The 14,410-nt window shown below is 34.0% G+C and overlaps 1 protein-coding gene across 1 annotated transcript in view; it reads right to left on the bottom strand.

Moving 5' to 3' along the window:
• The window catches only part of SLC30A7 (solute carrier family 30 member 7), an 80,906-nt gene that overhangs the window by 44,292 nt on the left and 22,204 nt on the right, over positions 1-14,410 (bottom strand). Inside the window, exons 6-7 of the mRNA XM_045478439.1 lie at positions 7,948-8,091; positions 3,243-3,293 (exon numbers count right to left, since the gene is read on the bottom strand). Coding sequence (XP_045334395.1) covers positions 3,243-3,293; positions 7,948-8,091 — 195 coding nt within the window. The remainder of the gene's footprint in view (positions 1-3,242; positions 3,294-7,947; positions 8,092-14,410) is intronic.

Genomic DNA, 14,410 nt, shown 5'->3' with positions numbered 1-14,410 from the left:
ATTTATAATAAGAAATACATATTTGGCCTTCATCCCTGTTTCTAGAAAAGCCCTGGAACTTCCCAAGTGACAGCAACAAAGGTGTCTCTTGTTAATGTTAACATACTTTTGGACCCCACCTGAGGATGGGGGCTGGCTGCCAGGAGAGCCAATCTGTCCTGTGATCAGAGGATTGGAACTTCCAGTCCCAAGCCACTGACCTCTGACCTCCAGGTATCAGAGAATTGCTTGCTGGTATGAGAGTATATTCTTCATTCTTCCATAGGAATTGTGCACAGAATCTTAGTTGGAGGTCAGATGTGGGATCTGAACCAGAACCCACTTCTAAATGTTAACATGTAATAATTGACATTTGATTATTAAACTATTAAAAAGTATCAAGAGGTAAGTTTAAAATACATTATTTCTTAAAAAGACTAACAAAACAATAAGTTATTCAACATTTAGATCTTTAATAAGTAAAATTTACTGTAGAGCAAAACACTGTTCTTGAAACAAGCTTAAACCATGTTACTAAAAATAGAACATTTTAAAATAGCATTTGCTCTATCTGAAAAGAAATACTTAATATGTAAAAAGCATATGTCTACATTAGAAATACTTATTCTACTTCTTTATTATTCACTGGACAATTGAAGGCAAATCATTTATTTTTTAGGTATATACCATAGATTTATTAAACTTGAAAACACTTTCTAATAATTTAGAAACAGACTATCACTGAGTCCAATCAAATCTTAATGTGCTATAGGAAAATATGCTTCAATTCACTTACTACTGTATAATTTTATATCAAGTATTATACCAAATGTAATTCATCCCTCAGTACTTAATATATACTTTTTCATTCATATATAGACCTTTATAACTACTCTTCAAAAAGCTAATGGTTCTATTTCCCATAACGAAAATATTATGCCAAAGCATACTCATAGAAAAAAAAAAAATCTGTTGCTCTAGGGTGTTTCAAATAGCAAAGAATTTAATGTGTCGAGCCCACATTAGGTTACAAAAAAAAAAATGGAGAAAAGTGTCCATCAAAGTAGATTGAAGGTACCTAAGCTTCAAAACTCTTACGTGACATGTGATGTCAAGCCTTTATATTCTTTAATTAGTGTCTTAGTAGGATCAGATGTAAAAATGACTCTAAATACTAAAAGGAAAAAAAAAAGTATCATTTGTTCTTGATTTCTCTTCCACTAAAAAGTCCCTGACTACATCTTATGTTCTGACCTAAAAACTGGCTTTTTTTTTTAATGTTTACTTATTTTTGAGACAGAGAGAAAGACAGAGTGTGAGTTGGGGAGAAAGAGGGAGACACAGAATCTGAAGCAGGATCCAGGCTCTGTGCTATCAGCAGAGAGCCCAATGCGGGGCTCGAACCCACGAGCTGTGAGATCATAACCTGAGCTGAAGTGGGACACCCAACTGACTGAGCCATCCAGGCACCACAAAACTGACTTTATTAGGAAGTGTCATGAATTTCCTAAGCCCTTCTTACTTTGTAGTGACTGTTTCAAGAAGAATAATCACTAAAGAGAGAAATCTAAACTAGTATGTTTAACTTATATAAAAGTTGAAAGCCTTAGAAGACCTGGTAGGATACTGAAATGTTAACTGTCCAAGAATATAGAAAGCCAGAGTTCATACTGAAGAAACTGCAAATAACCAAAAAACTTGGTTATGTCAGTTTTCATGTGTGAGTAGCCACACGGAAACTTTTAATGCCAGTTATCTCTATCCTTCAGCTATCTACTGGGCTGCGGCAGCCACTGGAAATTGATGGATACTCAGAAAATATAAAGTAATTTTCCTAACAGCTTGTATAAAAGATAATTAGGAAGGCAAATCTAACCTCCCTTCCCTCAACTTGTGATGATTTCCAAAACTAAAAATAAACTCATATTATCAAGGCTAATTTATAGCATTGGATATAGATGCATTACATATGCATGATTACAAGCTATTTCAGCAAATGCTGTTCTAAACCAATTCTATATATTTTGCAAATGGAAAACTAGTGACTAGAAGACACATTTAAGCCTCCTGAAATAAACTCCTCAGTATGAAGGAGCATATTCGCAGTGAAAAAATAAAAAGCAAGAGCTCTATCAAGAAATAGTGAAGAAAAATAGGTGCAGTAGAGATTGGATCACGAGCTATTGAGAAAGTCAGATTGAAGTCAAAAGTTACTAAAAGCAGGAAGGTGGGGAGCTGGGAATTTGGAAACTTTGACAATGCAGTCTAAATGGAAACTCAGAGCCAAAGATTGGCTCACATCTCAAACTATCATAGTTCATAGACAAAATTGATTTTCTCTGCCTTGTAAAATTTTGTAAGGTATCATCATTTGATGCCCATGAATATGACAAAGGTCTCACTGTGCATTACATGCGTATTTTAATATAACAGAGTTAAGTTTTTAGAGCAGTTTCACATTCATAGCAAAACTGAATGGAAGGTACAGATTTCCCATACACCCCTGTATTGGGCATAACATTCCAAATTGTCAAAATTCCCCAGCAGAGTAGTAAGTACATTTGTTACAAGTGATGAAACTACACTGACATGTCATTATCATTCAAAGTCCAACTACATTAGGGTTCATTCTTAGTGTTATACATTCTAAGGGTTTGGATGCATTACATTTTTTCCTCTAAATTTTTCCACAACGTAAATACATACTGAATACTGAATTTGGAAAAAATATTTAATCATCCTATGAAGGCAAATATATTACTATGGTGTTACTATAGCCATTGGCATGGGTATAATTTATAGTTAACTACTAAATATTAAAAAAAAATTTTTTTAACATTATTTATTATTGAGAGACAGAGAGACACAGAGCGTGAGCAGGGGAGGAGTAGAGAGAGGTAGAATCCAAAGCAGGCTTCAGGATCCGAGCTGTCAGCACAGAGCCCGACACAGGGCTCAAAGTCACAAACTGCGAGATCATGACCTGAGCCGAAGTCAGTCACCCAACCAACTGAGCCACCCAGGTGCCCCTACAGTACTAAATATTTTAATCTTCTTATTAAATCTAAGAAAATAGGCAAAAGTAACAGTTAAAAGAATATCTGCTACTATACCTAATAGTATAAATTTTAAAAATCAGAAGAAAAGCTAATATTTTAGACACAAATATTACATTATACACTTTTCTTAAAGGAAATTTCCAGATAGATCAACACAATGAAACCCATTTCATAAAACAGAAATATACAAATTGCTTGTCATACCTTGTAAAATCTGTCTGCTGGGTCCTGTTGTTTCTTTTAAAGAGGGACCATCTGTAGAGAGTTAAGTTAAATTATTTTAAAATATATCTTCAATTCCTGATTCAACTTTTGCAATTCAGAGAACTTTTCATTCAAGTATATCATGAAGGATGCATGACTATACAGCCACATCAGACCTACAAAATTATTTTTTTAATTTAATGTAGTAACTGAATGGAGATAGACATGGGCATTTTAAAAATACACAGTATTTAGGTCATTATTATATTAAGCAATCTAGTAAAAGACAGTAAATTAAAAACACTGTGAAAGTCTTCTACTACTTGTAACATACCTTATACTACAGCTTGCTACACTAATATTACAACTGGAAAACTCAGACAAAACAAATCTATTGCTTGAAGTTACAAGAAGTCGAAGTAATGAAGCCAGGACAGCATCCAGGATGACTGGACTGTGGCAAACAATAGTTTTCTAACAGCTTCTAAATAGATGTGGCAAGCTTTTCACAGAGAAGAGATAAAAATACCTTTTCATTAAGACTTTATGATGAAAAAAATTTAACAATACTGTAATTTCTATACTTACTCTGAAGATACTAAAGCAGAAAATATAGGTAAACAATCAGCAATATTGAGATCATGAGGAGGACTGATAAGCCTTCTGATCATGTCTAACAGAAAGCTTGTCTGGGGTCATGGCTCTTGGCCCATAGTACCTAAGAGCTGACAAATCCTTACTACAGCTTTGATAGAGACTGTAACAATGCTTCAGAAAAGGCATAAAAGCCTAAAGCTGCACAATGATTTCTGTCTGGATATGGCACTGCTATGATGGCAGAAAGATGCAGCCACCTTAAAAAATCCTGCTGACAGTCAAAAGTGTTGACTATTCCAAAACTCCAGCTCCCTAATCAAGGCACGGGATTTGTCTATAGGTAGTTGGTCTAGATAAGGACAGTAATTTTTGACATAATTATTTGGAAGGTATATAATACTATACTAATACAATGGCTATGTAAAACAATTAACTCCCATCTATGTAAAATCTGACAGTACTTCTGGACATAAAATTTGTTATCTGTGGTAGAGACTGGGTAGTTGTTTATCACCCACTTCTTTGGTAAACAACTAAACTACATTTCCCAGGTTCCATTGAGTTATGTGATGTATGTGACTGAGTAGTAAACAAAGAAATATGAGAGGTAAAACCATTTCCAGGCTTGTAAGAATGTCCCCCGCCTCCAAAAAAGAATGTCCCACATGATCTTCTATGTAGTTTATCTCCAGGTAGATGCAGAGAATCCATGGGAGGATTCCAAAGGTCAAGAATCCCAGAAATGAAAGGAACCTGGATCTCTAGACTGAATGAGAAATAGTATCCATCCTCCTTTACCCCATCAACCCAAGAGCAAGACATAAACTTTTACGGCTTGAGTCACTGAGACATGAGTAGTTAAAGCAAGCAAGTTAAAAACCAGCTAGCTTTACTGACAGTAAGCATTCCAAAAAATAGGAGGCTCACAGTATTTCCCAGTGAGACTACAATGTCTCTCACAGGCAAAATGGAATCATGGCCCTATTACCTTCATATCCTCAGATTGACTGATATATACTGAAGGCAGAAATAATAGTCAAGAGAAGATTTTGGAGTCAGATTTCCTTGTGTTTGAAGCCTAGCATTTCCTTTTACTAGTTACTATGATATCCATGTGCCATGATGTCCTATAAATTCTTCTTTGCCACTTACGTTCTCCCCTTGGCAAAAAAAAAAAAAAAAAAAGGCTACCTTTCACCTATTTAGAATCTTACTACAGTGCATTGCCAAAGGCATAAATAAAAAAAATTCTAGAGCAACAAACAAGTGGTGAATTGCAAATATTGGTGTTAATATCAGAAAAGTAATAACTGTAGATACTACCTAGCAAATCCTTTTGTAAGCAACGTGATTTCCAATTCTTTACTTTTTAATAAAATGTAGGGATTAGCTAATGAAACTGCCAATTTATAGATCATCAAAAATAATTTTTGATAATAGATCATTGCGTAATTTTTGGAATGTAATTATTTAAAAAAAAATTTTTAATGTTTGTTTATTCTTGAGAGATAGAGACAGTGCAAGCAGGGGAGGACAGAGAGAGAGGGAGACACAGAATCCGAAGCAGGCTCCAGGCTCTGAACTATCAGCACAGAGCCCGATGCAGGGTTCAAATCCACAAACATGAGATCACAACCTGAGCTGAAGTCAGACACTTAACCGACTGAGCCACCCAGGCAACCCTGGAATGTAATTCTGAAGTGTTCAAAGAATAGACTAAAACTGCTACAAACAGAATTTCTTCTATTTAAAGTTTCTTAGTACTTACATTATAAAGCTAGAAAATAGGAACAGAACTATTGCCCAAACGTGTTTTATGCTGATGTCATTTATCCAAATACTAATTGAGAAACAAGGAGCTCAAATCATCTCATTAATATATGTATTTCAAGAAAAATATTGCTTTTTATGATTATGTATTATCAAAATTTTTAAAATACAATTATTTTGATTGACTTTTAGTAATAACCACAGTAACTCCATCCAAAATAAATGCTAAGTCTTATGTTTCTAGGACATAAAAAATTTTAATTTATACACATTTTATTGCCAAGAACTATAATACGAGGTCAATTAATCACACAAATATAATCCATTAGTATAAAATTCTGGAATGAAAATAAAACTTCAAGGAGAAACAGGATGTTATAAAATTTATAACTATTTACCTGTTTTTGCATGAGTGAGAGTGGGTCTCAAATCACTAAGTTATTTAGAGTCCAATGAATATATTTCAGAGTAATACAGAAGTTTCATTCTAAATATTATCAATAAGATACCTGAAATCATATTCCTTGCCATTATTTAAACAAGTAATTTTTTAGGAATCAACTTACTGTGTGAGGAATACACAATGTTTCAAAATTATTACAGGATGCATGTAAGCAAAATCTTGGGAAAGCAAGGTTTTAAAACATACCAGTGTAAAATCAAGAACATAAGAGGGGTGCCTGGGTGGCTCAATCAGTTGAGCATCTGACTTTGGTTCAGGTCATGGTCTCACAGCTCGTGGGTTCGAGCCCCGCGTCAGGCCCTGTGCTGATAGTTCAGAGCCTGGAGCCTGCTTCGGATTCTGTGTCTCCCTCTCTCTCTGCTCCTCCCCTGCTTGCACACTATCTCTCTCTCTCTCTCAAAGATAAATAAAAACATTTTAAAAAATTAAAAAAACAAAACAAAACATAAGAAACAACAAGTGTTGGCAAGGATGTAGAGAAAAAGGAACCTTGGTGAATTGTTGTTGGGAATGCAAACTGGTGCAGCCACTGTGGAAAACAGAATGGAGGTTCCTCAAAATTCAAAAACAGAACTACCACATGATCCAGTAACTGCACTACTGAGTATTTATCCAAAAAAAAAAAACCAAACCACTAATTCGAAAGGATATATGTATCTGTATGTTTACTGCAGCTTTACAACAAATTATGGAAGGAGCCCAAGTGTCCATTGATAGGTGAATACATAAAGAAGATATAGTATATATACATATAATGGAATATTATTCAGCCATAAAAAGGATTGAAAACTTGGCATTTGCAACATGGATGGATCTAGAAAGCATAATGCTAAGTAAAGTAAGTCAGTCAGAGAAAGACAAATAACATAGGATTTCACTCATATGTGGAATTTAAGAAACAAAACAAATAACCAAATGAAAAAAAAAAAAAAAAAGAGACACACCAAAAAGCAGACTAAACTATAACTAGAGAACAAACTGATGTTATCAGAGAGGAGGTGGGGTTGGAGGATGGGTAAAATAGATAAAGGGGATTAAGAGCTCATTTATCTTGATGAGCACTGAGTAATAAATGGAATTGTTAAATCACTGTATTTATTGTGCACCTGAAAATAATTTAACATTGTATGTTAAGTATACTGGAATTAAAATACAAATAAATAAATACTAAATAAAACATACCAGTGTAATAGTACAAAAATATAGCAAATTTTAGAGACTGCAAAATTAGGGACTTAATATTCAATCTCTAAGAACTTTTTTAATTATCAAATCAAAAGTTTGAGGATTCTATGTGGCAAGTACAGATAATACTTAAGCATATAACTTGTTGTCAGAGCAGCTTATATTAATCTATACTCTGAAATTTCACAGATAAATTATTTAAAATATAATTTAAAAATAAAAATTAAGTTGATAAGTACCTTATAACTTAATACCCAATGCTATATAAGTTAGCACACAAGATTTCTAAGAGAACAAGGAGGCAAATCAAAAATTCTGCAATGAAAATGAAAAAAATTGAAAACCCCTATAAGCCCACATATAGCACAAAAGGCTTTATCATATTTAAAAAAAAATGATTTTCATTTGCTAAAAAACAATTGTTTCTGATTCGCTGACACTCATTTAAAATAGTGGCACATAGTATAATATATTCACTGAAAAAAAAGCTATATCCACTGCATTATATTGAGTTAATTTCATCATATACTAAAAATGAACTAGCCCTGTGAACCATTTAGTCCGATTCATTAGAAAGGAAGTTGATTACAAGACCCTTTCAAGAGACTATTTCAATGAAAAGAGTAATCTACACAAAATCTCTGTGTATTTGGAAGGCTATCCATTTGAAAATCTTCTGGCTGTACTCACCATGAGAATGAAAGTGTCCATGTCCATGAGCATGATCATGGCTATGTGAAGCACCATGTTTCAAATCATGACTATGGCAATGATCTCCATGGCCATGTGCCTGATCCAGAACACCATTAAAAAGGGAATGACTGTGTCCATGGCCTAAAAAGTAGTTAGAACAAAAAGTATGTAAATGTATACTACATAAATGATTACAATAACACTGATATTAGTGAAAAGAACTAGCTCTAAAAAGAGATTTAATTAAACAAACATTTACTTGCAAGAAGTGTTACAGTGTTAAAACAATACTGAGTTCCTCCTACCATGGAGTACAGGAAGGAAATAAAAGTACAGAGCCAAGTGGTAGACTTTATTGATGATGAAAGTAAGTGAGGGTACACAGAAATATTTAAAGAGATTACAGATAATGTTATTCATTCATACAAGAGGAACACACTATGTTATAGGCACTGTTCTAGGCACTGGGGATAAAGTGGTGAAGAGCACAGACAAAAATCTTGGCTAAAACTTTGCAAAGTACCACTACATATACTCACAAAGATAAGACAAAATGTATGCATATGGTCATTTGAGGCAGAGAAGCTGCTGTATTTGTTCAAAGGATCAGTAGGGGCACCTGAGTGGCTCAGTTAAATGTCCGACTTTGGCTCAGGTCATGATCTCACAGTTCGTGGGTTCCAGCCCTGAGTCAGGCTCTGTGCTGACAGCTCAGAGCCTGAAGCCTGTTTCAGATTCTGTGTTTCCCTCTTGCTTTGCCCCTCCCCTGCTCGGGCTCTGTCTCTCTCTCAAAAATAAGTAAACATGAAAAAAAATGTTTTTAATAATAAAAAAAAAGGATCAGTAAAACTACATTATAGCAAGTAGAATCCTTAGAAAAAAAACAAAATAATGCAGAATCCTCTCTCCATAGCAGACCTAAAACTACTAAACCATCAAAGAAATGTCTTATACAAGCTATTGCAAAGCACATAAAAACACTGGATGTTACCCAATTCAAAAATAACACTAATATTCACAAAAATCTTAAATACCAGTAAACCAAATCCAGCATCGCATTATATGGAAAATCACGAATAATGGGGAGATCAACTCCCAAAATGGTGGAGAGAGGATACTGGCAAATTAGTTCTCTCTCTAAAACAATAAGAATACAAGGGACACATCTAAAAATCAACATCAGAACTCTAGCAACTAACCAAAACCACAAAATGAACTAAAAAGCACCCATCCAAGAAGAAACTACCAAACCTCAGTAGGACTATAGCGTTTCTACTGTTTTTACTTGGGGCTACTCCCATTTCACCTCCTGCCCTAGCTCAGCTGAAAGCAGCCAAAAAAAGCCAGCAGCACTGTAGACAATGGAGAGATCGGATTTCTTCCAGAGCTCTGTGAAAGCACCATCTCCAGAGCACAGTCAGTATTTTGTACAAACTTGCAATTCTTTAGAAAAATCTCTATCCTCAATGTGGTGACTATTAGACTCAGAGGTCAGCTCTAAAAATTTAACAGCCACACGCTGCAGGAAAGCCATTAGTCCAAGAAAGTCATGCAACAAGAGAAACCAACAGTATCAGCAACAACAAACTTTGAAGGGAGAGGTTGAAGTAATGATACCAGAGTCATTATAATATAAAATGTCCGGTTTTCAGCAACAGTAAAAATTATAAGACATGCAAAGAAAGAGGAAAGTATGCCACACACACAGGAAAAAATGCAACCAACAGAATATGTTCCTCAAGGGGACCCATATTTTGGCCTTAACAGACAAAGACTTTAAACCAGCCATTATAAATATGTTCAAAGAAATAAAGAAATCCATATGTAAAGACTGAAAGTGTAACAATGATGACTCACCAAATAGAAAATATCAATGACGAGAAATTGTAAAAAAGAACCAAACAAAAACTCTGGAGTGAAAAACTACAATAACTGAAATAAAATATTTACTAGAAGTGCTCAACAACAGAGTTGAGCTACAATAATGCAAACCTGAACATGGATCAACAGAGGTTTTCCACTCTGGTTCTCCAACAGAGCAGAAAAAAAGAAAATGAAGAAAAATAAACAGCCTTAGAGACCTTGATGTGTGGAAACATCAAGTGTACCAAATTAAGCATAAAAAGAATCTCAAAAAAAGAAAAGAAAGTAGGAGACAGAAAAAAAATTTGATGAAAAATATTAACCACACATTCAAAAAACTTAGGAAAATCCAAAGAATATCCAAAGAATAAACTCAAATGGAACCATATCTATAGAACCACCATAGTCAAATTGATGAATGCCAAAGAGACACTGAAAGTTGGAGACCAGGATAAAAAATAACTTACCATGTATAAAGAAACCTGCATAAGATTAACTGGGGACATCTCCACAAAAACCATGGAAGTCAAAAGCCAGTGGGACGACAAAATCAGAATGTTAGAAAAAGACTCAACTAAGATACCTAAATTCACCTCTCTCCTTTAAAAATAAAGGACATGGGGCGCCTGGATGGCTCAGTCGGTTAAGCGGCCGACTTCGGCTCAGGTCATGATCTCGAGGTCCGTGAGTTCGAGCCCCACGTCGGGCTCTGTGCTGACAGCTCAGAGCATGGAGCCTGTTTCAGATTCTGTGTCTCCCTCTCTCTGACCCTCTCCCGTTCATGCTCTGTCTCTCTCTGTCTCAAAAATAAATAAACGTTAAAAAAAAAAAATTTTTTTTAAATAAAAATAAAGGACATATAAGACATTGCCACATCAACAAAAACACTACCTGCCAGTGAGATAAAAGAACACTAAACAGTAATTCAAATACACATAGAGAAATAAAGAGCATTGGTAAAGGCAATTATAAAAGAGGATGAATGTATTTTTAAATTGGTGACTCATTTCTACTGTAGGTTTTAAGAGACAATTGCATAAAGTAATAATTATAAAACTGTACTGATGGGCTTACAACATAAAAATACGTAATTTGTCTGACAATAATAGTACAAGGAAGGTAGGTGAACGTGGAGGCGTATTGGAACAAAGGTTTTGTGTATTACTAAATTACTATTAATCTGAACTAAATCATTTTAAATCAAGATACTACTTGTAATCCTCAGGGCAACAATTAAGAAAATATTCAAAACTATACAGTAAAAGAAACAACAGAATTAAAAAGTACATTAGAAAGTATCCATTTAAAAAATAAGAGTCAGAGTAACAAGAAAACAAGTAACAAAAAACCAAGAAGTAGAGTAACAAAAAGGACTGAAGATACAGAAAACAAATATTAAAATGGCAGATGTAAATCCTACCTTGGTAATTACATGCAAATTGTTTAAATATCCTAATTGAAAGACAGAGAGAGATAGAATTGATTAAAACAAATATGATCTAGTTTATTCTGTCTATAAGAGATACACGTTAGACTCAGACACAAGCTGAAAGTAAAAAGAAAGAAAAATACACCATGCAAGCAGTAAAAAAAAAAAAAAAAAAAAAAAAAGAGAGAGAGAGAGAGCGAGCAGGGGAGAGCTGGAATGGTTAGCATAATATCAGACAAAATAAACTGTAAGCCAAAAATTATTGTGAGACAAAAACAACATCACATAAAAACATGTTCAATCTATCAGGAAGATATAATGACTATAAACATATTGCACTGAACAATATAGCTCCAAAATACATGAAGCAAAAAATAATTAACTGAAAAAATATACAATTGAATAATTATAGTTGGAGACTTAAATACCTACTTTCAATAATAAATAAACAACTAAGCAGAAGATCAACAAAAAAACCCCAGAAGGTTAAACAACTATAAACAAATTATACCTAACATCTAAAGAACAGCAGAATACATATTCTCCTCAAGTGCACATGGAACACTGTCCACAGAGACCAAATGCTAGGTGAAAAAACAAGACTTAATAAATTGAAAAAAAACCTGAAATCATATAAAGTGTGTCATCTGATCACAATGGAATTAAATTAGATATCAATGACAAAACAAAATCAAAAGTAACACTCTTAAATAGCTAATGAGTCAAAGAAGAAATCACAAAGGAAATTGAAAAATACTTTGAGGGGTTCCTGGGTGGCTCAGTCTGTTGAGCATCTGACTTTGGCTCAGGTCTTGATCTCACAGTTGGTGAGTTTGAGCCCCACATCGGGCTCTGTGCTGACAGCTTGGAGCCTGGAGCCTGTTTCAGAGTCTGTGTCTCCCTTATTCTTTGCACTTCCCCTGCTCATGTTCAGTTTCTCTCTCTCAAAAATAAACATCAAAAAAAAAGAAAAAAAAGAAAAATACTTTGAGATGAACAAAAATGAAAACATGACCTACCAAACTTACGGACCATATTTCAGCAATGCTTAGAAAAAAATTTGGCTATGCTAAAAACAACAAAAAAACAAAAAACAAAACAAAACAAAAAAAACCCTCAAATTACTAATCTCATTTTCCATCCTAAGAAATTAAAAAAAAAAAAAAAAAAAAAAACAACTAAAGGCAAAGCATAAGGACATAAAAGTATTAAAGCAGAAATAAAATTAAATATAGAGAGAAAACAATGGAAAAAAATCAATAAAACCAAAAGGGCACTCTTTAAAAAAAAAAAAATCAACAAAATTGATAAACCTTTAAATGAACTAATTAAGAAAAAAAAATGACAGAAGGCACAAATTACTAAAACTGGTAAAGAAAGGTCTTCACTGCTGACCTTATGGAAATAAAACAATTTTTTTAAAAAAACATACTATAAACAAGTAAACAAAGAAGATAATTTGGATGAAATGGACAACAAATACACAAATGAACATTCCTAGAAATGTACACACTACTGAAACTGACTCAAGAAGAAATAAAAATGTGAACAAACCTATAGTAAGCAAAAAATAAATAAAATAAAATAATAATTTAAAAACTGAAAAAGAAAAGCCCAGGCTTTTGAATTCTGCCACTTACGAATTCTGCCAAACATTCCGTACTCTTCCCTACCAACTCCCTTAAAAATAAATAAGTAAGTAGAAGAGGGGCACCTGGGTGGCTCAGTTGGTTGAGCATTTAACTCTTGATTTTGGGTCAGGTCATGATCCCAGAGTGGTGTGACAGAGCCCTGCATCAGGCTCCATGCAGTGTGGAGCCTGCTTAAGATTCTCTCTCTCTCTCTCTCTCTCTCTCTCTCTCTCTCTCTCTCCCTCCCTCCCTCCCTCCCTCCCTTCTTCCCTCTGCCCCCCTCCCTGCTCGTGCTCCTTCTCTCTCTAAAATAAAAATAAATAGAAAAGAGAACATTTCCCAACTCATTGCATAAGAGCAGCATTACCCTGATACCCTGCAAACTACAGACTAAAAATTCCTTAAGAATATAGACACAGTGTCTTCAACAAAATACTAGCAAACCAAATAAAGCAATACATAAAAAAGATAAATCATGGCCAATGAGATTTATGCTAAGAATGCAAAGGTGGTTTAATACCCAAAAATCAAGCAATGTAATATGCCATATTAAAAGGATAAAGGATAAAAACCAACTATCATCTCAAAAAGTCAAGAAGTTGTGACAAAGCCCAGTACCCTTTCATGGTAAAAACACCTAGTAAACTAGGAATAGAAATAAACTTCCTCACAGCAAACACAGCTAACAGCATATTTAATGAAGAAAGATTGAATGCTTTCATCCTAAAATCAGGAAAAAGACAAGAATGTACTCTCTTACCACTTCTATTTAATATTGTATCGAATGATATACCAGGGCAATTAAGCAAGAGAAAAAAAAATTTTTTTAAAGGCATTCATATGGAAAGGAAGAAGCAAACTATCTCTATCTACAGATGACAGGACACTAAAAAATTCTACAGAATCCATTAAAAACCTATTAGAATACGGAACAATTTCAGCAATGTGGCTGAAGACACAAGATCAGTATACAAAAATGAACTGTATCCTTATACATCAGTAAAGAACAATATAAAATGAAATTAAGAAAACAATCACACTTATACTACCTACAACAAAAAAAGAAAGCCTAACTGTAAAGTGTGAAACATGTACGCTAATAACTATAAAACATGTTGAAAGAAATTAAAGAAGCTATAAATAAATGTGAAGGCATCCCATGTTCATGAACCAGAAGACTTACCATTGTTAAGATGACAATACTCCTCAAATTCATCTACAGATTCAATACAATTACTATAAAAATCCCAACCTTTTTTTTTTTTTTTGCAGAAATTGACAAGCTGATCTTAAAATTTATATGGAAACGCAAGAGGGGATCCAAAGTAAGTAAAATAATCTTAAAAAAAGAAAAAAGCTGGATAACTCACATGTTCCAATTTCAAAACCTACCTCAAATGTACATCAAACAAGACAGTAGGGTACTGGCATAAGGATAGACATATAGTCAATGAAAAAGAACTGAGAGTCCAGAATACTCTCACATTTATAGTCAACTGATTGTTGACAAGTGTGCCAACATAATTCAATGGGGGGA

The sequence above is a fragment of the Leopardus geoffroyi genome, chromosome C1 (genome assembly GCF_018350155.1).
Source record: "Leopardus geoffroyi isolate Oge1 chromosome C1, O.geoffroyi_Oge1_pat1.0, whole genome shotgun sequence".
Classification (NCBI taxonomy): Eukaryota; Metazoa; Chordata; class Mammalia; order Carnivora; family Felidae; genus Leopardus; species Leopardus geoffroyi.
This window is presented reverse-complemented; position numbering and strand designations above follow the sequence as displayed.